The sequence below is a fragment of the Carica papaya genome, chromosome 2 (genome assembly GCF_054855325.1).
Source record: "Carica papaya isolate Zhongbai chromosome 2, ASM5485532v1, whole genome shotgun sequence".
NCBI lineage: Eukaryota > Viridiplantae > Streptophyta > Magnoliopsida > Brassicales > Caricaceae > Carica > Carica papaya.
The window spans coordinates 1184566-1208490 of record NC_142310.1 but is presented as its reverse complement, the minus strand read 5'-3'; the positions used below and the strand labels follow the sequence as shown (position 1 = coordinate 1208490).

The window sequence follows — 23925 nt, the reverse complement described above, 5'->3', positions numbered from 1 at the left end:
AACAGAAGTTTTGTGTTCGGTAAAATTTACTTTTCAAATTGAAGTGTAAATTTTTAATAAAATCCAAATCCATTTCTTAGAAGTTACACATTTGTAACTTTTGGCTTTAAACCTATCAAAAACAGGCCAGCACTTTTTATTTTACTCATTTGTTGCAGAAATGTTTTTAAATGCAAAAGCCGCTGTCAAAAGCTGCCGAACAAGGACTTATTGCAATTATGCTTTTATATACGTCAACATGGTTATTTAACTTGCATGATTCATCTTTGATCATCATCATATAGGATTAGTTAAACTGTAGAATCATTAAAAATCAATAATACATATATATATAATTTAAAATTTCAACTCCAGAAAGCCTTGAACATGATGGCATGGGATTACCCATGGTTTCCCTTCTATTTATCATCATTGTCCTCTCTTTTCTATCATTTTCTTATTTTTATTGGTATTGTTTGTTTTCTTTAGTTTAAGTTCACAGAATGGAAAATCTACTAAGCTATGCTAGTCTTATCTGAAAATTCATTGTTTTTGTCAACACATTAACTGTTTTCCTCCTGAGTTTCATTTTATACTTTAAACACCTTTCAGTTTAAACAGGGCTTAATGGAGCCCCTTTTGGTGTGCTAACTTATTTACAATGACCAAAACATGTCTGACGACATTTGCCGGCCTTTTAAATTTTTTTAATCATTAGTGCCTTGGTAACTCTGTTCACTCGTTTTAAGTAGTTGATTATATTGTTGCTAGAATCTTATATTCATTATTCAAATTTTATTATTCGATTCAATTCGGTAACAAAATGATTTGACTTGTATGAGTGATTGATAATGAGTAATAGACAAATCATGAAAAACAATAGTAAATTGCATGATTCGTTTAATTTTTTTTGTGACTTACTCGATTTGAATTGAAAATTAATTCTGATTAAATAGTTAGATAATGTCGTTATTTACTTATGAGCTAGAATAGTTATACAATTTGCTTTGGAAGCAAGTATGTCTTTAGTTGATATATTTATTTTAAAAAAATATTTTCAGTTGATATAATATTAGTATAACTTTCTTACATATTTTATTTCTCAATATATTTTTTCAAAAAAATTTATAAACATGAAAGTAAACATTATTAATATTGAAAAATGGATTTTCGATTCACAGTTTGGATCTTTATTAAAAAACTAATGACTTGCATTTGGTGGAGACTGTTTGGAGAATAAACTCTTATTCTCTAACAAAGACTATGACAAATATGGCAACTCCATATGGTCTATAGGTGCAAGTATGAAAGGTTGTCCAGGACATTCCTGTTGGAAAAATATTATTGCCAAGATATCTTGAGAAACCATCATCTTTCACCTTAAAAAATCAAGTTATATTTACTTATCATGTTGCTAAGGATTTGATAGGATAATTTTCTGGAGGCATATGCAGTGAAACATTGGCAAACATGATCATGCCAAGGATAAAACTTCTGGAGGCATATGCAGTTAGAGATAGGGAGCTTTGGGAAAATGAAATAGTGGCATACGTGATCATGCGAACCTAGGATAGCTTTAAGGAAATAACATAGTGGTAAAAGATGAAAAGACTACTGTAAGACACAATACTAGGAATTATGCACATACATGTCTTTAACATGTATGGTGTAATGCTAGAGAATATAAAGCCTGGGTTTCTGCCACTTTTTCGAAAGAATCATCCTACAGAAGATCTGGTTCCTAGCTTGTTCCATATGTATCCTAACACTTAATATGGGTTATTTTCCTTTATGTTTATAAACTTTATTTTGTTATGTTTCAGGCTGTTCTTGAGAAGCAGAGTTATATGCTCATTGGCCGACATGACATTGAGAAATTGATGCGACTTGATCCAGTGAGCGCTTGTTTACAAAGTACACTTCATCAATCAGCAGTAAGAAATAGTGGCTCTCACTCCGAAGTTGTTGATGTCGAAGCAGAACTCAGTGAGTTATTCTTGAGTTTGCGGCCTATCAAGCAAGTATGTATTTCTCTGCATCAGATAAATGTTGGAAAGAGTTACCTTTTTGAGCCCGAAAAGGGCTATATGTGCAGACCCTTTTGAAATTGACTTGTCAGAAATACTTGTTCTGTTATTTAATGATGAATTATCTTTAATGAAGTATAATGAAATAAAGAATCTTGGTTGAGCATTTTGTTTCTTTATTTTGCACATTCTCTTGCAGGATAATTTAATTCGTGATGATAACAAACTTATTTTGCTAGCATCCCTGAGTGATTCATTGGAGTATGTGGCAGATTCAATTCAAAGGTAAGTTCTGCAGCATCAGTTTTATACTTGACTTCCTTGTCGTTTTCTCCTTGAAGGTTCACTCTTGAAAAGGTGGAAACATATATAAAGAAAACACGAGGTAGTTGTATGACCAAAAATGTGAAGCCTCCTTTTGCATATTCCCAGCATTCATATGAAAATTCAAAAAATTTATGTCCACTAGTGAGTTATATTAGGTTTAAACTTGTGGGGTTACTAAATACTTAGTGTGACTGCATTCTTATCATTTTTAATGAAAAAGTCGACACGTTCTTCCCTTTCCAAGTTGCACATATCAAACTGCCTTAAATTTGCAAGAATTCCCATCTTGCATTTAATGTGGAATCGACTCTCAACAGGTCCATGATGATAGGAGATTTATGCTTCTTAAAAATTTCCATTAGTGAAGTATTGAGATAGCTATAAACAAAAGAATGTTAATTTGATCTCAGGCTTGGACAAATTAATCTGAGAGCAGCGAATGAAGTCGAAGATGGTGGCAATCATCATCACAGGCGAACAAGCAGTGCGCCAACTAGAGATCTGGCATCATTTGCAGATGAATATAGAAAGCTGGCAACTGATTGCCTCAAGGTTTTACGTGTAGAGATGCAGTTGGAGACAATTTTTCATATGCAGGTAGTTTATTTTTACATCCTTTGGAACCTAAGAATTATTTGCAGCGGAAAATATCAACTCACTGTTGCATGATTCACAAAGGAAATGACAAATAGGGTATACTTAGAGGACCAAGATGCAGAGGAGCCAGATGACTTCATTATTTCACTCACTGCCCAGGTTAGTATCTTTATCTTAAGATTTTGTTGATGAGTATTGGTATAAATCATGTGTTCAGTCCTCCAAGAATATGTTTATCCCAGTTTTGGCCTTTCATTTAATGGGTATATGCTTATTGGCGATTGATTTTTTTGTTGGTTTATGACCAAAATTTCCATGTTGTGTGACCAAAAAGAGTGCTCAGAGAAATAACTCGGAATTTATTTTAATGTTATGCTGAGTCTCATTGAGTATATTATTGGATCCCACCTGGAGATTCAAAGGAAGGAGATGGGTGCAGGTGTGGAAATAATGGATGACATGACCTTGCTATTATTGAACTACTAATTTGCTCATGCACAGTATTCATAAGATCTATGGGAATTTTTGGTGCCTTTAAGTAGTTTCCAATGTGGAGTCTTAATTTACTTTTCATAGATGTGTTGATCTAACTGGAGGCATGGCCTGCTTTCCTCTTTCTGTGCCGTAGATAACACGTAGAGATGAGGAGATGGCACCTTTTGTTGCAGGAATTAAACGCAATTACATATTTGGTGGTATTTGTACGATTGCAGCTAATGCATCCATCAAGGTTTACTTTTTTATTTACTGTTTAGATTTTGGCTAATTATAAACGAGTTTTGTTTACTTAATGCTCTTTGTAGTTTCAATTTGCTATGTGTTAACAGTTAAAGCTCAATTCACGTCACTGCTAATGGAACATTATTGTTTTATTAGGCTTTGGCAGACATGAAATCCATCAATCTTTTTGGTGTTCAGCAGATATGTCGGAATTCAATCGCCTTGGAGCAGGTAATTTCAGTTTTTCTTATTATTATTTTCTTCTCATTTTGTGAAGGCACCGAAGCAAGTTTTTGTTTAAAAAGGCATTGGAACAAGCAGGGTACAGTGCGATCATGTTTACATTCTCTGAAAGCACTACCAAGAAGATTTCCTCCTTGCCCTCTCTTAGTTGAGATAATAATGTTTCTTTGCTCCAATTTGCTAAAAGTCTCCAGTTTGTCTTTCTCCCCTTCATTTTCAGTGGCTACTAATTTCTTCTTTTATCCGAAAAAAAAAAAATGAAACTACTACTAGTTTACATTACTCCTTGTTAAGCTTGTCATGTTTATTCTATATGCCTAGAAGAATTAAAGGTATCAGTGCTTTTTGTTTGAATGAGTTTGAGCTTCAAGAATTGAGAATCTCTAATGGCATATTAGCCAAGGCTCGTTACAGGCCTCACTTCTGTAATTCCTGGCCTTTGCTTGTATTTGACATTGTTTCTTAGATGGATGCAATGAACCCTATTTCTTTATGCATGCTGATCTAGGAAGCAGACACCAAAGGTTCGAGTACCTTGTTTGTTTAAATTTTGAGTCCTCAAATCACTGCACTAAACTCATGATATTACATGATGTTACAGGCCCTTGCAGCTATTCCTTCAATTGAAAGTGAAGCTGTACAGCAAAGATTAGATCGTGTTCGAACCTACTATGAACTACTAAATATGCCATTTGAGGTTGGGCATCTAAACTCATGGCTTATGTGTGAACGTTGTATTATTATCATAAAAATTGATATCAGAAATAGACCAATGTTTGTACACTTTTTGCAGGCATTGCTTGCCTTTATTACCGAGCACTCGCACTTGTTTACAACATCAGAGTTAGTCTCTTAAATCTATCAATCTATTGACCTTCTTCCAGCAAAAAAAAAAAAAAAATTACATAAGTTGTGATTATCTACTAATTTTTTTTTTTCTTACAGGTATGCTAATCTCTTAAAAGTTAAAGTACCTGGGAGGGAGATTCCCCCTGATGCTCAAGATCGAGTATTAGATATTTTATCCCACTAGCATCATGAATGGATGATATACCGGCAAGATAAATTATTTACAGTATTTCATTCAGGATGTCATGCTTGCTTGTATAGATTCGATGGTTCATCTGTTATGGCAGTATATGGCTGGATAAAGAAGCTGTTTCTCCAAAGTTGCCGCACATTGCAGTCACTTTGTTTCAAATTTTGTCATGTATCATTGATGAGGAATGTTCTCCTGTATTTTGTTTTAGTAGTTTTTATTCTGTGTAGCATCAATTTTGTGTGGTTGTCTGATGGTGAGGAACAGATTGTTTTGATGGTCATGTATAAAGTCTTCGCTGCGCTTGTAAATTGTTCATATTGATTCTTTTTTAAGAAAGGCGATTCCATAAGTTTGTGAAACTCTGAACTTGCATACTAATTGACATTCATGGTCCTTCCCCTCTGCCTTGATCCTCTAGCTAGTGAAGCTGTGGGCAATTCTTCTTCGACATGAGAGAAGGAAAATCTATTTATCATTTTATCATTTTTCGTATCAATTATTAGTTGTAATTCCCTTATTAGACTTGATGTGTATGTTTAATCGACAAAATTGGAGTTTTGAATTATTACTCTTGGCTTGCATAACTGTGATCAGGGGGCAGACACAGACCGCTTGGATTTGCATGTGTACTTGTACTGATTTGTTGTCATAGAGAAATGGAGGTTCTTTGCAACTCTTTGATCAATATGATTTGTTACAATATTTTGATGAACTCACTGATTTTAAGTACCACAGAATGCTTCAAGAACATTGTGACAGTGTAGTACTTAGTATTGCGGATGCATTCTTCAACAACAAAATGAAACATGTTAATAAATTCCGAGCCTGCATTTATTTGTGATATATCCAATAGTTTAGGAGCTACTGCCTTAAAATTTTATTTGTTAAATTCATTTAAGAATGCATACTTATTGATCGTTAAATGATAAAAACATGTCAAAAGAAATATCAACTATTTATTTCAAGTAAAATTAGAATAATTAATTTTAAATTATGCAAATTTTAATAAAATTTTATAGAAATTAAAATGTATATTATCTAAATTCCACTTAAAATTATGTAAAACATATTCTTACCATTTGAAAATGCTCCTCATCTTCTCATAATTAATCCCCCAAAAAAAAACCACAAACAAGCTCCAGGTTCCAAACATAGCCTTAAAAACCATTTGATGCGTTTCTGATTTGTACCCGTGGAAATAAATGTTACAAGAAGAAAGAAACGCAGGGGTACACAGTCAACAGTTGCAGAAGAGCCATAAATTACATACTGATGAACAACCGGAAGTATCTAATTGTTTCCTAAGTTTGGTTAGCCTTGTTGATGGTAACTAACTTCAAAATCATGAGTCAGATTTGTCTTCTTATTTCTTCTTACCAGCGGTTTTACTCCATGTGCACGCTACTGCATAATCACTAGTTTCGGCTCAGCTGTACTACTACTGCGTAATCACTAGTTTCAACTCAGCTGTACTGGTTAGTCACACATTTGTTTATAGCAAAACAAAAGGAGACTGGCTCTAGTATCTGCTGCGATACAATGCTAGATATTACTTCACAGACAAAATCATCGTTCATCCTGAATTTATACATTTTACCATCATTCTGCACCGTGATGGGATTGAAATGCAGAGCTTGTTTTCAGTATTTTCTTAGCTAAGCTGCGGATATCTTCTCTACTTGACTCAATGGAGATCCGAATAAGCTCTTCAACTCCTCCAGTGGTTATGAAATCCCTGACGTTATCCTCTGCAATGCAAGATCGACTAAAATAGGTCAAGATTATCAGGATAGAACCTAAAGGCATCCTCGATAATGAAGATGGGGAAGAATATCTAATAGGATGATTGCAACAAAAATTAACCTTGACTACAAAATGAAGCAACTTTGATGAAAATCTTAATATGATATCAGATTTTTAGATGACAGAATGATGACTCAAAGGATATCGTCAATCAACGTATTAATGCCACAAAGGCATGGTTTTCAAACATGGGATCTATGGTGGCTGGCCATGTAACTTGAAGAAGGAGATTAGTTTATATAGGTTTGGAACCGACACTGCTTTTAGTTCATTTTCCATTTAATTCCTAATAAATTCCTATTTTTAATTCTTATATTCATCTTAATTGAAACACAATTTGTTGTGCTCAAGTTCCCATCACCCTTACTTTTAATTTCTTAGTGGGGGAACTTAGCACCCAACTCGAGTAAGTAAGAATTGTTCCCACAATGAAGGAACTCAGAGTAGAGAGGTGGTAACTGAAACACGCAAATTATGCATATATACAATGACTATAAAAACTAAAATTGAGAATTGAATGGGAAATTATTCAAAAGAAACCTAAGTACAGTTGTATAATTGTATTATTGTATTGACAGTAATACTCTAATATGGATGATAATCACAATCTTTAATATCGACTGAGAAGTTACCATTTTGGGCTAAATGACAAAGTGCAAGCTCAACATGGCGTCGAGCTGAAGCTGAAGTGATATTTGAGTTTGAAATTAGCCATTCAAGAGCACCATCTTCAATCAGAAGCGAACGACCCTTTCTGTGTCCTGCAGCACCTATATGTCAGCAGTTGTGAGATTAGATATTACTGCTATTTGAGCAAAAGGACGCAGACCTTGAATGATTCCTCGAGATTCACATTTTGCAAAGTTTGCCATCCCCCTGGCAACTTGTGCCATGACATCAATATTCCCACATCCAACCATTCCTACTAGGGCTTTGATACCTCCATCTTCTTTCAGCATCATGTGTAACCTTTCTGTTATGCATCCAAAAGAAAAGGGGAAAAAACTGTTAGCAGAAAATACAAGAATATCTCCTTTTACTGCATTATCTATGTTCTTCACAAAATACATCAAAATCATTCTAGCTTTCTTTTTTTGGGATAAAAGTTTATCAAGAAAGTAGTGCATCAATACCATATTGATGCTACTCAATGATATGAAATCAGAAATCGACTTCATGAACCATGCTTTAACCATTGATAAACAAGGTAACTACTCTTTCACCTTACCATTTCCACACAAATTAGCAAGGGCACCAGCTACCATTCTAAGTGTTTGTGAATCATCTGTTTTGGATGCTATCGTTGCTAGTAACCGAGCACCTCCTCTGCTCATAATTAGTCCCTGATTCATCTCTGGGAATGTTTACAAAATAAAGATGGGTTACGATTATCTGATTTTTGAAGTGTATGCATTTCTACAATGGGCTCATGCAATGCAATTGGAATCCAATTGGTGCAATCATGCCAAATACGAAGCAAATACTGAGAAATGAAGAAGTACACAATGCAGCTTCAACTCAAACTTCAAAAAATCATTCAGAAAAGACTTGTGCACCATATCTAAAAGAAAGCAACTTTAAATGGGGGAAGTATATCAATTACATTCTAAATAGTTATCTATAACAATTTTTGATGATCTGGATATTGTAAAGAAGAGTAAGGAACTCAAGTAGCTTGTGTGCATAATTTTGGTCACAATTTCTTGTAGACATTACTTGCTTGAGCCATACTTTTATAAATGTCTCCACAGTAATGGATACTATCTCTTCATGTTTTTCACTTCACTCAAACAATATTGCCCTTTGATATCCAGTCCCTTTTATATCAAAATCAGTTTTCGTAAATTGCTTGCAGTCTATTTACTCTAGGACATGAAGGTTTATTCACCAGAACTTTCTAAAGCCCAATAGTTACTGAAGCAATACAGGTGATGACCTTCTGCTAAATTCACAACACTTGAGATCCATCCCACAGCTAATACAGACAACAGATTCCAACAATTGGCTGTCAGTATTACTATATTTTCCTGTAATAACATAGTTAGAAGGGAAAGCAAGATTACCATTCATGGCCAAATTTGCAATGGCCCCAGAAGCCACTCTAAGAATAGTTGGGTGTTCTGATGCCTGCAACAGCATTAGCAATGCATCTAAGCCACCTTCCTCGACAATCTTCTCTTGATTTATATCTGAAAATACATAAATCCTTAATTCAACCATTCAAGCCTCAGAGACAAATATCTTAATACTCCAATATTGCTATCACTGCCAACAGAAACTAACAAAGATATTCTGGTTAATGGACATTTTACCAAAACTTATGGAGGTTTCTATCAATCCCCTGACAAATGGAAGGACCTTCCGAAAGCACTCCATGGAAAGGTAAAGAGCAATATATTATGATAGACACATACCAACTAATGACTATTATCCGAGATTCCCCACCAAAGTCGAGTTCTTTTAAAAAATAGGGAGATTAATGCAGGAACCTAGTAGTTTTTCTATAGGATTACTACTGAAATTTTATATTTTAGCAAGACTTTTATATCTTTTTAGCTTTTATTTCTTAGTTAGTTGGTGATCGTATTTTGTTATTGTTTTCCTATTTAATGATTCTGGTCATGTTAGACTATACAGACACCATCTGAATATATAGGTTGTGCATCATTATTAATCATGCTGCTTACGAGTAAAAATCTATTGATACAGTCATTGAATTGAGTGCCTATTAATCTTGTTATTATGGTTGCGGCAACTCTATGATTGTGGTTGTTGACAATCCATGTTGATTGCAGGTGTGATCTGTCTTTCCTTTTCTTTGTTTCTTCTATCGTCCTAAATCCAATTCCACTGTGTTACATTAAGAACAACATATAAAGTGGAAATAATGAGGCCACGTAAGAACAAACACCTTCATGTAAGAGGCATGCTTGATCTAATACGATAATCCATTATCCAATACCTCATTCCAGTGAGACACAACTAATATGATAATCCCTGAGTTGGTCAGATGTTATTTTTAGCAATGTTCTCAAGTTTAGAGCACTTAATACTTTCACTATAATTTAATTGCAAGGCAGGTCAAATCTAGGACTGAATATTAAGATGTATTACTCTATTCCAAATTATGGCAAAATATCTAGAACAACAATTTGCTATTATAGAAAATACGCATGAATAAGAGAATTCATGTGCTCTGTTAGGAGATGCTTCTGCTGCATAAAGGATGATGGTACATGTGATTCACTAATTCTTCAGTCCCTTCTTTTCTTCTGTCAAAACATTTTTTTATGTCCTTGTATAAATTAACAACATGTATGAACACTTTCTTCTTCATTCATATAGAGCCTTACCACATTAAAGATTCATTCTTCCCACCATATAGAGAATGAATATGATGAAAGGAAAAGATTACAAAAGGAAACTTGGAACAAGCACACGTTAAAAGAAAGAAGAATATTTGAAAAATGAATATATTGCACTATTATTATGAATAACAAGAAATGCAGATATCCATTAATCCACTTAGATATTCATGAGGAGGTTAAAAGAAGTGCACCTTCAGCAGCAAGATTGGCTACCACTTTGACAACCTGAATCTGAACTTCTGTCTCTTCAGAAGTTAATAGCTGTAAAATCTTCTGAAGCCCAACTGAAATTGTTAAAATAAAGAACTTATGAATTTATCAATACATGTGAAATTGGAGCAGGAAGTGTAAAATCAATTTAATCATGCCTTAATGAAATAAATCAGATAGTTAAATTGATCGTGCCTTCTTCACATATCTTGGCAATTGTGGCCCTTTGACCAGAGAGCTTCTCCCTTAAGGGACTTGACTTCTGTAAACTCATTGTAGTCCCAAAGACCGAAGATCCTTTATCATGAGTTTCATTTATATGTGATTTCTTATCCTGCAAGAGATTGAGATGTAATACCGAAATACATTAAGAGTGAACATGATATGAGGCATGCATAAATAGCTTACCTCTAAGTCATCATTTTCAGGTGCTACATTCTTTAGTTTGATCAGCTCATTTTCAATAGCCTTCCTCTGCTTCTCTTCAGATAGAAGCCTTTGCCTCGCAGCTTGAAGTTCTTCACTAATTTTTTCCTTTATTACCAAATTTCAGAAGCAAATATAAATAGCCATAGAGCTTTTAAATTTTAACCTATATATAAGATATTTGATACAGGAAATTGGCATGCAAACGCAATCCAGAAAAACTCCATTGGACAATTGCAGTATAAAAAATTAACCCAGTAATGTGTCAATCATACCTTCTCTTGAAATAGATCATCATAATTTGCTTTCACAGATTGAAGTTCATTTCTTGTTGATTGATGTAGCTCAGATATTTCTTTTATCATTTTCTTAAGTTCAACAGTCTCTTCCTGGACCTGCGTTTTATAGCAGATGGCAACAAGATGAGATAACAGAGTAACAGAAGTCAAGAAACATGCAAATCATCTTCTATAAATTAAAGTTATTAAGACTAAAAATAGAGGAAGAAAGGAAGGGTTTCTTTACGATTTTCCATATTAGGAAAATTAAACTAGTAGAACTGAAAATGAGTGAGCCTTAGCAGTGTATATAACAAAATAACCTCACACATAAATAATGTGACACCTTGCATCACTTCCTCTATATCATTGTATTATAACTTGTTCTCACAGAATGGTGTTGCATTTAGATTTCGTATGAAGAAAATTTGAGAAAGCAAGGCTTCCGCCTGAATTGCATTTTTCCTTTAGGAAGCCACACGAGGAAGAATTCTTACCATAGACAACTTAAGGAAGAGGGGAAAGATTATTGTCAATGGTTGTCCTATGTGTTTGCAAGGGAGCGAATCCCCCAATCACTTTCTCATTCAGTGCTCTAAGGCTAAATATTGCGGTTTTCTGCTTTAGAAGACCTGGGTTCTGGTTGGAACTCTTAGGATCTTTGGACTTGTTCAGGCATTAAAGATAGTCAACATAGGAACAATAACTGCTTAAAGTTATTCCTGTGTTTATTTCATGGATCATTTACACAGAAATTAATGAGCATATTCTTTAAGGGATTTGCTTTTCTTTTGTTAGAATCAGAGATCATTGCTTCCAGCTAATATTGACATGGCACTCCATCCTTGATTATGTGGTTTTGGGAAATCTTATTAACTTTTTGATTCCTGAGTTTTAAATATCTTGTACATGGGTGGTACCCCTTTAGTACCTTTTGATACCATTTAATTCTTATCTAATATAATGTCAGCTGAATAATAACCTAGTAGAAAATGGCATTGAATACGCTGCAGGTGACATAAGCCTTGGATAGCACCACAAATCACCTGCACTGAGTTTTGATGATCACTTAAAAGCTTCTTTGTTTCCTTCAATTGTTGTTCTGCACCTCCAAATCTATCATGCTCATTCTCTAACTCTTTAGTGAGCTCTTCTATTTTCTTCTCGTACATCAGCGCGGTGTCACTAAGCGCCTTCTGATATGTAGAGATTTTGATCTCTTGTTCCTACAGGCAATAAAAAACAGCATTTTACATTGTGGTTCTTGCTGAATCTTATGAAAAATGAGAAAAGAAACAGCTTCACTACATGACTTAGAGAGAAAAATTCTCAAAGAAAATTGCATTAAAAAACCTTCAACGACTTATGATTCGAACTCATAACACAGATCAATATGGTGTATTATACCGAAACTAAAAATCCTTAACAGTTAGAAACAAAAATAACTGATACCAAAGCTAAATCAGCATATATGTTACTAACTTGAATTGACTTTTGATAATCATGTAGGAGCTTCTTCATCTCATCCAGTTGTTCCTGAGCACTTTCAAATATCGCCTGGTCGTCTTCTTGTTGCTTAATTAACTCGACCATCTTCTTCTCATACATTTGAGTGGTATCAGCCAATACTTTTTGATAAGTAGAATTTTCAAGCTGGTGCTGCTAGTAACAAAGAAAAACATAAGCAAAAAAATGTTCAGTAATGAGTCTCAGAACCAACATTCATAAGGAGACAGTTCTTAGCCTGGTGATAGCGGTTATTTGTCATGTTCTGTTGTAAGCATAGAAATGCCTACAATCAAGAAGAATGTATCCAGTGAAAAACTCAGAGTTCTCGAGCACTTTTTAGTCTTGAAGATGTTTCTTGGGTTTCATATAACAAGAATAAGTTTTGTTAGTCAAGAGAGGACAGACGGAGAGAAACAAACCAGAAGCATTCTGGTGATTCCCGATTGATTTGCTCTAGAATGTCCTATAACCAGATTTAGGTTACAAAAGCATACCACATAATTAATTACTTAAATCAGCTGCCATGCAGGAAGACTATCATGCAAGAAGAAAGTGCCTATAGCATCTGTTAAACTGCAGAAAAGATGGCTACATAATAGTTGAAAGGATGAAATGTTAAGGTCACGATTAAAAAATAACTCAGAGTCAAAGTACCATGCTATGTTCCAGACTCATTTCTAATTGAGTAATCTTATCATGCGCCAGCTTGTTATGATCCTTTTGAAGGTTCAACTCCTTTAAGATATCTTTCATCTCCAGTTCCAGGTGAGCATTTTCCTTCTGTAGAACCTGCAAGCAGTAAAAGGTACAAGGAACAGCATATTACTCAAACAGTAAGTCGTATTGAACACTAATATAACTATAGATGAGTTCAACAATGGGTAATTGAATCAAAGTAAGTATTTTGCCCACCATGAGCTTGGGTATGTGAATCCTTCAGCTACTTTTGAATCAAATATCAAGTCTTTAAATAAGAATATGCTAGAAATTAGATAAAGATATAAAGACAGTATTCTAATTCTATGTCAGTCGTGCTTAATTCCAACTAAATTAAGAGTGTTGCCTTGACAAGTAAGAATATAAATGTATCATTCTAGGATTTAATATAAGCTGATACGAGCAGAGTTAGTTCAATTGTTTGTCAAACATAAAGATTGATTACATTGAATTGAGATTAAAATAGTAGGTTCTACTTAATCAGATTCACTTACCCACACAATTCTTTTAAGCAATTAACATTGTCCTGGTTGTTAAAAAATGAGTGTTTCATTAGTTACTGTGACATTACACGAGCAGGGAGACATAACTACCTCACATCTTGTGACCAGATCCTTTTCAGCTTCAGCAAAAGAATTTTGATACTCAATCAGCTTCTTCTCCAAGTTATATTTTTCAATGTCTCTCAGCTTCTGTTGTCTGTCAATTTCTGCAGTAAGATGATCTACTTGAGTCTCAAGCTTCCGGCATAAACTTTCATAATCAAATTCCTCTTTAAGCTTTAGTATGTTTACTATTTTCATAGCCTGTAAAAGTAAGAAGATATTAGGATTATGTGGTCTAAAAGTTTGTCAAGAAAGATAAATAGCTACCATAAAAATCAAAGATGTATTAGTGATTGGCATGAAATAGCCATCTTCTAATTCAGGCCATAACATTTGTGCTCTTATGTACACCGAAAAAGAGAATAATAAAAGGAAAAATCCATTATTTTTTAATAGAAAAAGAAATTTTATTAAGAAAATTGGAAAACAGCACAAAGAGGAGAATAAGACATCCTCCAAAACAAAAAGAGAAAACATTAACAGAACATTAAATGATAAAATACATGAGCAGTTAATATGAAAAAGCGATAGTCTTCCGATCCGGATGAAGATTGGAAATTACTATCTAAGAGAAGTATTTGTGTGCTTGCCATAAGGTTGCTAAGAAAATCATTCTCTCCCATAGTTCATGAGAAGATATGCATCTATCATCGAAGATTCTTCAGTTCTTCACAAGCCATAATGTCCATAGCCCAGCAAAAATGACTCCTCTCCACAATGTTTTTGCTTCCTTCCTTAACCCATTGCCCCTTATGTGTATGCACAGGAAGATCTCAACTGTAGGTGGAGTGAAACAATTTGAGAAATCTAGTCCACATCTTCCAGGAATAAATGGGAATGAGATTCACCTTTTCTAAAGCACATGACACGAGTATCTGGAGATAGAGCGCAGAAAATATGGCAGATTTGAAGCATCTCATTGGTATGAGTCTTTAATGTATAGCTATCCAAGTAAACACCTATACCTTTGATGAATTTTTCAAAACACCTTAGCACTGTCAGACTGGCTGAATGTTGGTTTTAATGAGATATTCAAATAAAGACTTGCATGTGTATATCCCAATGGTCCAAAGATGAGGTTCTAGTGTCCAGCTGGGAAGATAGGTGAACTAGGCCCCTTAATCCCAACAGATTTTGCAATTGAAGAGTCTCTTTACCTAAAAGGTTATGGGTGAAATGGAAGTTCCTACCATTGATGGACATGAATTGTGAGACTAGGACATTGTGTCTAGATAAAAGGTTAGTAATTGAGAGGCTAAAGGTTGATCTCCCATCAAGGTGTCTTCCTAAAACATAATCCTAGGTCGATCTCCCAAATGCAATCTGGTTAGGGACAGAAATAAAAGAGTAGTTTGGGAGATGAATTTCCAAGGGCTGTGATGGAATATATCTTGTCATGTTACAATACCCCATCCATCTTTGTTGCTCTCATAGATAATATTTGTCACTCTGTCTATAATACTCCAGTCCCACATTAGGAAGATATGTGATTGTTGAGCTCCGTCTAAGATCTCAAGTCACATATTACTAATAATTTGAAATTAAACTTTTGAAAACCAGTGATTTGAATCTGAAAGTTTATTGGGTTATTGGTACTTGGATCCGAAGCATTACAAATGGTATTAAACTATGTGCTAGTTTGATGACTTTGACTGGTATGATATAAGACCTTGTAGACTCTCGAACTGTGATTTGTGATTGTGTGATATGTGGTCTTGATGAGAACATCAAGGATGTGAATGATGGAGATTATGATACTCCAATCCCAAATTGAAAAAAGATATGATTGTTAAACTCCATATAAGAGCTTAAATTATACACTATTAATCACTTGAGTTTAAATTTTTGAGAGTCAGTAACTTGGGTCCGATAAATTATTGGGTTAGTGGTGCTTGCGTTCAGACTGTTACACTGTGCCACTGAGAATGATGGAGATTGCGATACTCCAATATCACATTAAAAAAATATGTAGTTTTTGAATTTCATATAAGAGTTTAAGTTACACACTATCAATAACTTGAGTTTAAATTTTTGACAGCCAATAGCTTGGGTCCGGTAAATTATTGAGTTTAAATTTTTTTAAGTCAGCTTGGGTCCGATAAATCATGTTAAACAGTAATGCACGTGTGACCAATTACATCCTTACTGCCGTCCATCACTAAAGAAGATCTGCTTCAAAAATCAATGTGTCAAGTACTGCTCATTGTAGAACTGAATATCCAAGTATTTCAAACTGAAAATGTTTCAGCAGTTAAAATGCGAAGTACTTGGAAACAGTTACCTTTTTTGAATGTAAATTAGGGCGAGAGAGAGAGAGATTTGCCAATTATCAAGATATGAAATTGCATATTTTCTTAGGAAGGAGAAACCCAAAGAAACTAAGAAGAACTCATAGAACTCACCCGCTGCCCAAACATGATTGTGCTAGTGGTCTCTGCACGATGTCGTGCAGATGGCCCAATTGTTATTATTAGGGAGGTCCTTGCAGATCCTATTTGAGTAGAAGTAATAATCCTTATCAATTTCCAAAATCAAAAAGAAAAAAGAAGATAAAGTGAATAAGTACATGCAAACTGAGCAAAATCAGCGACAAATGTGCTTCACAAGTAGGAAAAATCATTATCTTCCTGCCCATAAGTGAGAAGTCTAACTAAACTAAAATTAACCAGGAAAAATAAGCAATTCATCCCAGAAGTAAGCTTATGAATGAATTGCATATTTCAATTTAACATCACATGAAGAGTCTAATTAAATTATAATTTATCAAGAAAAATAAGTAATTTACCAAAAACTGTATTTCTGAATAAATTGTGAATTTTTGTGCAGCATGATTTGCATCTAGAAAACCAGAAAACAATTATCTTTCTAAAAGCAAAGAATTTTTAGATGACCTCCAAAGGAGTCACGAAGAAGTCTTGTCAGCTTAGAATCCCTTATTGGTATATGAGGACTGTTTTCTGCCAATGCATTTATACATTTTCCAAGAGAAGTGAGTGAGAGATTAATGAATTTAGCCTCTTCAAGCAAGTGACCTTCACTACCTGCAATCCAAAAGAAGCATGATATAATAAATTCTAGTTTCAGTTTACAGAGAGAAAAATATGCATTCAGAACCAATTAGGCAATTACTAAAGTAAATCTTTAGGGAACAACAGCATCACTCAGTAAAGGATATAACAAAATGGCAGAAGGCAAGTTGATGATAAACTGAGGCACAAAGCGGAAAACCACTTGATAACTACTTTAGCTGGTGAAATGCTATGAGATGTAAGAAGTATTCAACAAACCAGATTTGTCTAATCTTTCAGATCCTGCAAGATCCACAATCAGCAGCTTGCTCTTTCTAACCATGGGTATACCTTTGTCTCCTGGTAAATCATTTTTTTCCATTTTACCTTGTCCATCTATCTTTTCATGGATAGATCGTCGAACATAAACCTTGTAAAATAAGATATTCATATAAGTAGATTATTTATTTTAGAAATGTTCAAATAAGTAGCTACTTTAAAGGAACATAATATGCTAAAAGATTCTCACCACAAGAATTGCGTGACTGCGGGATGATTCTGCATTTAACTTTGTATTAGCTGCGTGCCTGTTTGACTCACCAACTTGCAGTAACTGCTCAAAGTGATCTAGATCTTGAACTTGAATTACAGCAGTGCCTGGCAATGAAACTTCCCCTGTCTTTGGGTCCTCATTGATAGGAATATTACTCTTTTCAGGTGCAAGAAGATCTTGTATTGATTCCATATATAACTGGAGCAACAATGGAAGCAAGAAATATAAATGGTAAACATACTTATAACCTAATAGATATACTTTTTCATATTATAGTGTTAGAATATCAAATGATAGAACAGGAATGTAAATGCAAACAAAACGTTAAGATGAGATTTTCACACCTTGGAAACAATCTCTTATTGGATATCTATCATTATACCCAGAATTTACTGTTATAAACCAGGAATATTTATTTTCCTTCTACAGTATCTTCTTTCATTATGATACAAATTCTTGATATTTGCCTTTATTTTTGTAACCATATACACGTTACTTTCTGTGGAAGAATGAATATTGTGTCTATCATTAAATGACGAGGCCCTATACATATATATATATATTCTCATAATAATGAAAAGAAACCTTATTTTAAAAAAAAATTAATGAAAGAAAACCTACAATTATTTACACAAATAGGCATTTTGATCAATACACCATTTACCCTAATATTAAAATATACATTTTCCAAGACCCCTCCAAGCTTGTGTATATATATTGTTCATTCCCAACTTAGCAATGATTTTATGGAACCCTATATTACTTAAGCCCTTAGTTAATACATCTGCAAGTTGCAAGTTGGTAGATATGTAAGATGTACATTTAGGCCATTGTCTAATTTTTCTTTGATAAAATGTTTACCAACTTCAATATATTTGATCATATCATATTGTATTGGATTTTGAAAGTTGATCACTGATTTGTTGTCACAATGGAGTCTCATAGGACGATCCCATTTAATCTTTAGGTCTTCCAAAATTCTTTTTTATCACAGCAGCTCATATACTCCTTATCCATTGTCCCAGATTCTGACTCAGCACTAGACCTTACTGTCATATTCTGCATTTTATTTCTCCATGTTACTAAATTTTCTCTAAGAAAGGTACAATAACCTATGGTGAATCTTCTGTCCACTACTAATCCTGTATAATCTATGTCAATGTAGTTTTTCAAGAAGTGATCTTTTGTTTCTCTTTAACATGATATTTTTTCCTAATAACCTCTTTAGGTAGTGTAGCACTAGGTATGGGCCTATAAGTGCACATCATATTTGTTCCTAGTGACCTCTTCAGGTAGTGTGCACATCTTTAAGTTGTGCATAAATTAACTTATAACACTTACTACATAGATAATATTTGGTTCTCAACTTTTGTCTTCAGGAAATCTCCTCCATCTGAATCTTTTTTATTACCTTTTGCTCTAAGTATTCCCTATGCACCACATCTTCACCAAATAAACCATTTTTAGCTTCCAATTCATCAATTGTCACAATTTCCTAAAATAAGGGAATTGTGCTCATTCCCATCTTTTGCTCATTCTCTTTACTCCAATTTTTTTTTTTTTGAAATAAAAAAAGAGAAGATGTATTAATGTAGGTGCTAAAGGAGGACCACCCATTTACAAAAAATTTACATGTCAATTAGTATATTTACAATAAAATCAAAATCTTCAAAACATTCTAAATTATGCCTTAAAACAGTAGAGCTAAAATAATAAAACAATTTATCTTTGATGCCATTAAAATCTTGTTCAAGCCCCTCAAAAGGCCTGTTGTTTCTCTCTTCCCAAATAACCAAAAAAATGATAAGAGGGATTAATTTAAGCGCTTTGTTACTACTCAAACCTTCCCATGCCAGAAGTTCGGAATAAACAGAATCTGCCATTATTTAAGAGATCCCCAGAAATCCGAGTATCATGCTCCAGAGATTATGAGATGTTTGATATTTCAAGAGTAGATGATTACATGACTCAAGAGATCTCTTACATAAGAAACACCTGTTGACAGTAGTATGCCTTCTTTTCATTAAATTGTCAATTGTCAAGATTTTCTCTTTTACAGCTTCCCAGACAAAAAAAAAAAAACAATTCTTAGAAGGGCACCCGATTTCCAAATGATTTTTGAGGGGAAATGATATTTTCGTTAGGGTTATGACCGGATAGAAAAGAATAGAGAGAGCTGACACTGAAGAGACCATTCTTTTTAAATTTCCGATGCTATTTATCGTTTTGATTTTGCAGTTGTGTGTTTGCCAATAAGTGAAGTAAGAATTGATAATCTTCTAGTTCCCAATCTTAAAGGTTCCTCATCATTGGGACACTTCATGAGGTAGGAATGACTGAACCAGCAATATCATTTACTGTGACAACTTTGTTTTAGCAATTCCATAGATAAAAGGATATTCATCTTTTAATTTTTTTGAGCCGCATCAAAAATCTTTCTAGAAACCGACCTCGAACCCATTATCAATATTCCATTTTGATCACTGAAATATCACATTATTTAGTGTGATGATGTTCTTCCATAAACTGTAACCATAGTTGTTTTTAATATAAAAGAGATTTTGTGGATTGCCATTATACCATTTTGAGTCTATTACCATTTTCCAGAAAATGTCATTTTCATTCTAATATCTCCAAATCCATTTACTAAGAAGTGCTTTGTTTAATTTAACTATTGATCTTAGTCCCAAGCTCCTTTCTTTTAAGAGTTTTTTGATCTCCAACCAAGTCACTAAGTGTTATTTCTTACAATTTTCACTATCATCCCAAAGAAAGTTACATTGGATCTGCTCTACTTTTTTTGACACCTTATTTGGTATGTTAAGCTCCGATAAAAAGTAAATCGGGAGATTAGAGAGTGTACTTTTAATTAAGGTCAATCTACCTCCTTTTGATAAAAAATTTTTCTTCCAGATGGATAATCTATTTATTGAACAAATCGATCACAGGTTCCCAACAATTACTGTCATTGTGTTTGGCTTTACTCCAACTTTTGATCACTTCGTTCAATATCTTTAACTTCTGTGCTAATTTAGAACTGACATTTCCACTCACTCTATCATTCTTCCACCATGCTTCGACTTTTTCACAAAATCCATTCACTTTTAAGTCAATTATCTTCGAAATTGAAAGAACATGGAGCCCATCTGATCCCATCAAACTCAAGACTTACGGGAAAATGATAAGACATTACTCTTGGTAGTAGCATTTGACAAATCCCTAAAATTTGCAATTGGTAAGAGGTTGACACCAAAAATCTATCAATACGAGCACATGCTGGGTTGGTCTTCTGAGTCAACCACGTCCACATACATCCTAGTAGGGGTAAGTTAGTCAGGTCCATTTTGTCTAAGCTTCTTGCTAATGCCAAATCATGAACTAGAATCATTCAGACGATGTTCTATGGAAATATAAACTTCTTGCTTAAAAGTATCATATATTACCTAATATATTCGATGAAAACACTATGATTATTTTGTTCACTCAAAGCCAAACTTTTACAAGTTTAACTTGTCCCATTATATTATTTTCTTTATAGAAAATATTATTAGATAGAAAAGGAAGAGTGCATCAAGGAATAGTTTGTCCTTTAGAAAGAGAGAGAAAGAAGAGAAAGACTAGTCATCCCATTATATTATATACTAGCTTCAGAACTTAGAAGCAATTCTTTATCATTGAAAAATGGCTCCAACTATTATCCGACCAAAAAGTCAACAATTTAAGTAGAGAAAAAAATGGACAGTACCCACTGAAAGATGAAGTACCACTGCAAATATAAACAACATTGAAGTACCTGTAAATATGACATTTCCACAATTTCAGATATGGAAGATGTATTTGCCATTATATCCTCCATTGCTCTGACCATAATACCACGCTCAGCTGCATCATCTTTACCCAGTCTTCCAACCGTGTATGTTTTGCCAGTACCCGTTTGACCATAAGCCATAACTGTCCCATTATATCCATTCAATACACCCTGCAAAATTATGTGAAGTTGATCATACATGATAAACATGAAGCCCAAACGTAGTTATGATTAGTTTCTAAAAAATAAATGGAATATGACTTTGAATTTATCAACTAATAACCAGGATGCTCTTACAAATCTATACAGGCAAAACACTAAAACTAACATAAAAGGAGCACCTCAGCCAGATTGAAGGGGCATTTAGAAATGATTATCTGATCCACTAAAGGCTTTAAGACAGGAAACAGTACCCCATATATTAGTTACTTACCTCAACTACAGGTTTAGCCACCGCTTCATAAACACGCTTTTGAGAAGCAGTTTCTGTGAAAACTTCATCAAATTTGTATGATTCAGAGCTCCAGTTGTTTTTTCTCAACTTCAAACGCTTTAGCTGCAAGGGAAAAAAGCATGGTTTAGATAAATATAATGGATTTGTTAGTTGCTGTTTTCATGAGGAAACATGCTTCAGCTGTATGGGGAAAGGGTAGCGGTTAGATAAATCCAATGGGTTTGGTGGCCGTGCACACACATAAAAAATCTATAAACAAACGATCATTTGGAATCAAACATGGTAATTTTCATTATCATGGGAAAACGACATAAGTTGTGAAAAGAACAAGTCACCTCTGGCTGCAATTCAACACAATCAGCAAAATCAGCATCTGAAATGAGATCCTCTGAATTCTTTGGTCGAAGTCTAACAGCAACCCTTACTCTTACAGGATCTGCAAGTAAAACATTAAGTGAAGATACTTCAGTCAAACTTTGGCCATTAATGATTATAGTAAGTAGCAGAGTTGGCATTTCTAACACAATAAATCTTTGAAATCCTTTGCATGAAAATCATCGCAAAAATTGCAGAAGCAACAGATTAACTTGATTTAATGTTGACCTACACTAAGAGCATAAAGTCCAACTATATTTTGGTTAAACCTGAAACATCATCCAGCTCAAACTGCAGCCCGGTAGATGGTCACTGTAAATAGTGTCTTACCATGATCATTGAAGAGAGAGGGGGAAAGGACAATGTAGTGCATGAAGGATAAAAGAGAGGAGAATAGCTATGGTAGTTACCTTATCAGTACGATCATTTATGGTGTCAACAAAAGTGACAGTGCAGGTGGAGGAATATAGCATATCTAGAAAGCATAATAACATTTTTTTAATAAAAAAAAATTATAGTTCCTGACATAAGTACACTATAATGGAATCCTTAGTAACTACCAAATCATATATATATATATATGCTAAATAAGGCTGTCTATATTCACAATCAGATATCATAAAATAAACTATGTATGTCAATTCAAATATAGTCCTAACAATCATTAGAGAGTACAGCAGGAATATGTGACTGGATGCTTTGATTTGGATATATAATCCTAACATCTAATCTACGAAGCTCTGTTCATGAACAAGATTAATAACTAATAGCAATCAAAATTACATGAAAGTAACTCAAAAACAAACATAAGAATCCAATCCTCAAATGTCCAGATCGCATCAGCAATTCAGGAAATGTGTACCAGTAGGGGAAAAAAGATCCATATATAATTGTTTAAATAAGGAAGCTGTACTCATTAATCTCATCCACTAACCATAGAAAAAAGAAGGAAACTGCATAATGCAAACAAAAAGGAATGTAGCGAAAAAACAAAACCGGAAATTTAAAACCAAAGATCAACAGATAAAACAAACTTCATATTCCTTTCTTTTTTGTTTTCTGGAGCGAGTAAACACGGATAGAGGCATACGTGAGGATATATATAAAAACATACATATGCATAAAGCACGGAGAGACACATTCATTAAGCTAGAGAAAGAGAGAGACCGTTGTCATCCTGAGTGGAGAAAGAGCGAGAATTAGGAGTGACAGAGCGCCTGGAAAAAGAAGAGGAAGGTCTGTCCTTGGAGCGAACTCCATAATTGACACTTTTGGATGGTAAATTCAAAGAGGAAGAAAAAGAGCCTTGACTAAGAGGCGGAATGTGCTGCTGTAGCACTCTCTCTGCTCTGTGAGTTCCCGTTGATGATCTCACCCCGCCGGAAGCCGAAGATGCCATCGTCAAACATAGCCAATCGAATCCCCCGAACAGAAGGAGAGAGAAACAAAGAGATTTGAAAATTTAAAGGAACATTCACTGATTGTTTGGTTAGCAACCTCTCGCGAGAGGGAGAGAGAGAGAGAGAGATTGAGGCCGGCACGATGAAGAAAGAGAAAGAGAAGAATGTAGAAAATAGAAGAGGAAATGGTTCCCGCGTCTGAGAGTTGTGTGGGTAAACGTTAAAGGACGGCTAATCTCTGAGACAAACAGTACACAAGTCATTCTCTCACTTTCTTGTTTTTTGAAATAAAAGTTTAAAATAATAATTTATTCCACTAGTATTAAATTTTGTTCTTAGTTCATATTTTATTTTTTAATTAAATTAATTTTTTTACTGTTAAAATATGTATAAATAAATGTTACGTTAAATATCATATAATATTTAAAAAAATAAATATAGATAAATCAAATTAATTTATAAATTAAAAAAAATTA

The 23925-nt window shown here is 34.1% G+C and overlaps 2 protein-coding genes across 6 annotated transcripts in view; one reads left to right on the top strand and one right to left on the bottom strand.

Moving 5' to 3' along the window:
- The window catches only part of SEC8 (subunit of exocyst complex 8), a 32372-nt gene extending 27078 nt beyond the window's left edge, over positions 1–5294 (top strand). For all 3 annotated transcript variants that reach the window (XM_088212478.1, XM_088212477.1, XM_088212479.1), the window contains 9 exons: positions 1803–2000; positions 2206–2291; positions 2744–2930; positions 3012–3089; positions 3559–3660; positions 3807–3881; positions 4495–4590; positions 4687–4736; positions 4839–5294. In XM_088212478.1, the coding sequence (XP_088068604.1) occupies positions 1803–2000; positions 2206–2291; positions 2744–2930; positions 3012–3089; positions 3559–3660; positions 3807–3881; positions 4495–4590; positions 4687–4736; positions 4839–4926 (960 nt within the window). In that variant the 3' untranslated portion in view covers positions 4927–5294. The remainder of the gene's footprint in view (positions 1–1802; positions 2001–2205; positions 2292–2743; positions 2931–3011; positions 3090–3558; positions 3661–3806; positions 3882–4494; positions 4591–4686; positions 4737–4838) is intronic.
- A 793-nt stretch (positions 5295–6087) lies between these two features.
- Positions 6088–23687, bottom strand: MRH2 (Armadillo/beta-catenin repeat family protein / kinesin motor family protein). Of its 3 annotated transcripts, none has more exons than XR_015816770.1 (21): positions 23217–23687; positions 22010–22110; positions 21654–21776; positions 21206–21391; positions 17389–17610; positions 17139–17289; positions 16743–16892; positions 16254–16342; positions 13840–14052; positions 13184–13318; positions 12503–12682; positions 12067–12246; positions 11018–11137; positions 10725–10850; positions 10512–10650; positions 10298–10390; positions 8802–8927; positions 7962–8092; positions 7568–7711; positions 7371–7499; positions 6088–6683 (listed from the first exon to the last, which is right to left on the bottom strand). XR_015816770.1 is itself a non-coding variant. In XM_022042101.2 (21 exons), exons 1-21 carry the CDS (start codon positions 23446–23448, stop codon positions 6535–6537), a joined length of 3114 nt encoding a protein of 1037 aa, XP_021897793.2. In that variant the 5' UTR covers positions 23449–23683; the 3' UTR covers positions 6088–6534. The 3 variants fall into 3 exon arrangements, 2 of the variants coding, with proteins under 2 accessions (XP_021897793.2, XP_021897794.2); XM_022042101.2 differs by having other exon boundaries at positions 7967–8092; positions 23217–23683; XM_022042102.2 differs by having other exon boundaries at positions 7967–8092; positions 12503–12679; positions 23217–23683.
- Between the last annotated feature and the right edge of the window lie 238 nt (positions 23688–23925).

Excerpts from the sequence above, each read along its gene's own strand:
- MRH2 (XM_022042101.2), bottom strand. The coding sequence starts at position 23,448 with ATGGCATCTTCGGCTTCCGGCGGGGTGAGATCATCAACGGGAACTCAC. Across the intron at positions 12,683-13,183 it reads TGAGTCTGGAACATAGCATG|CAGCACCAGCTTGAAAATTC; the intron begins GTACTTTGACTC and ends CTTTGTTACTAG. Across the intron at positions 7,712-7,966 it reads TGCTAATTTGTGTGGAAATG|AAAGGTTACACATGATGCTG; the intron begins GTAAGGTGAAAG and ends GATGCATAACAG.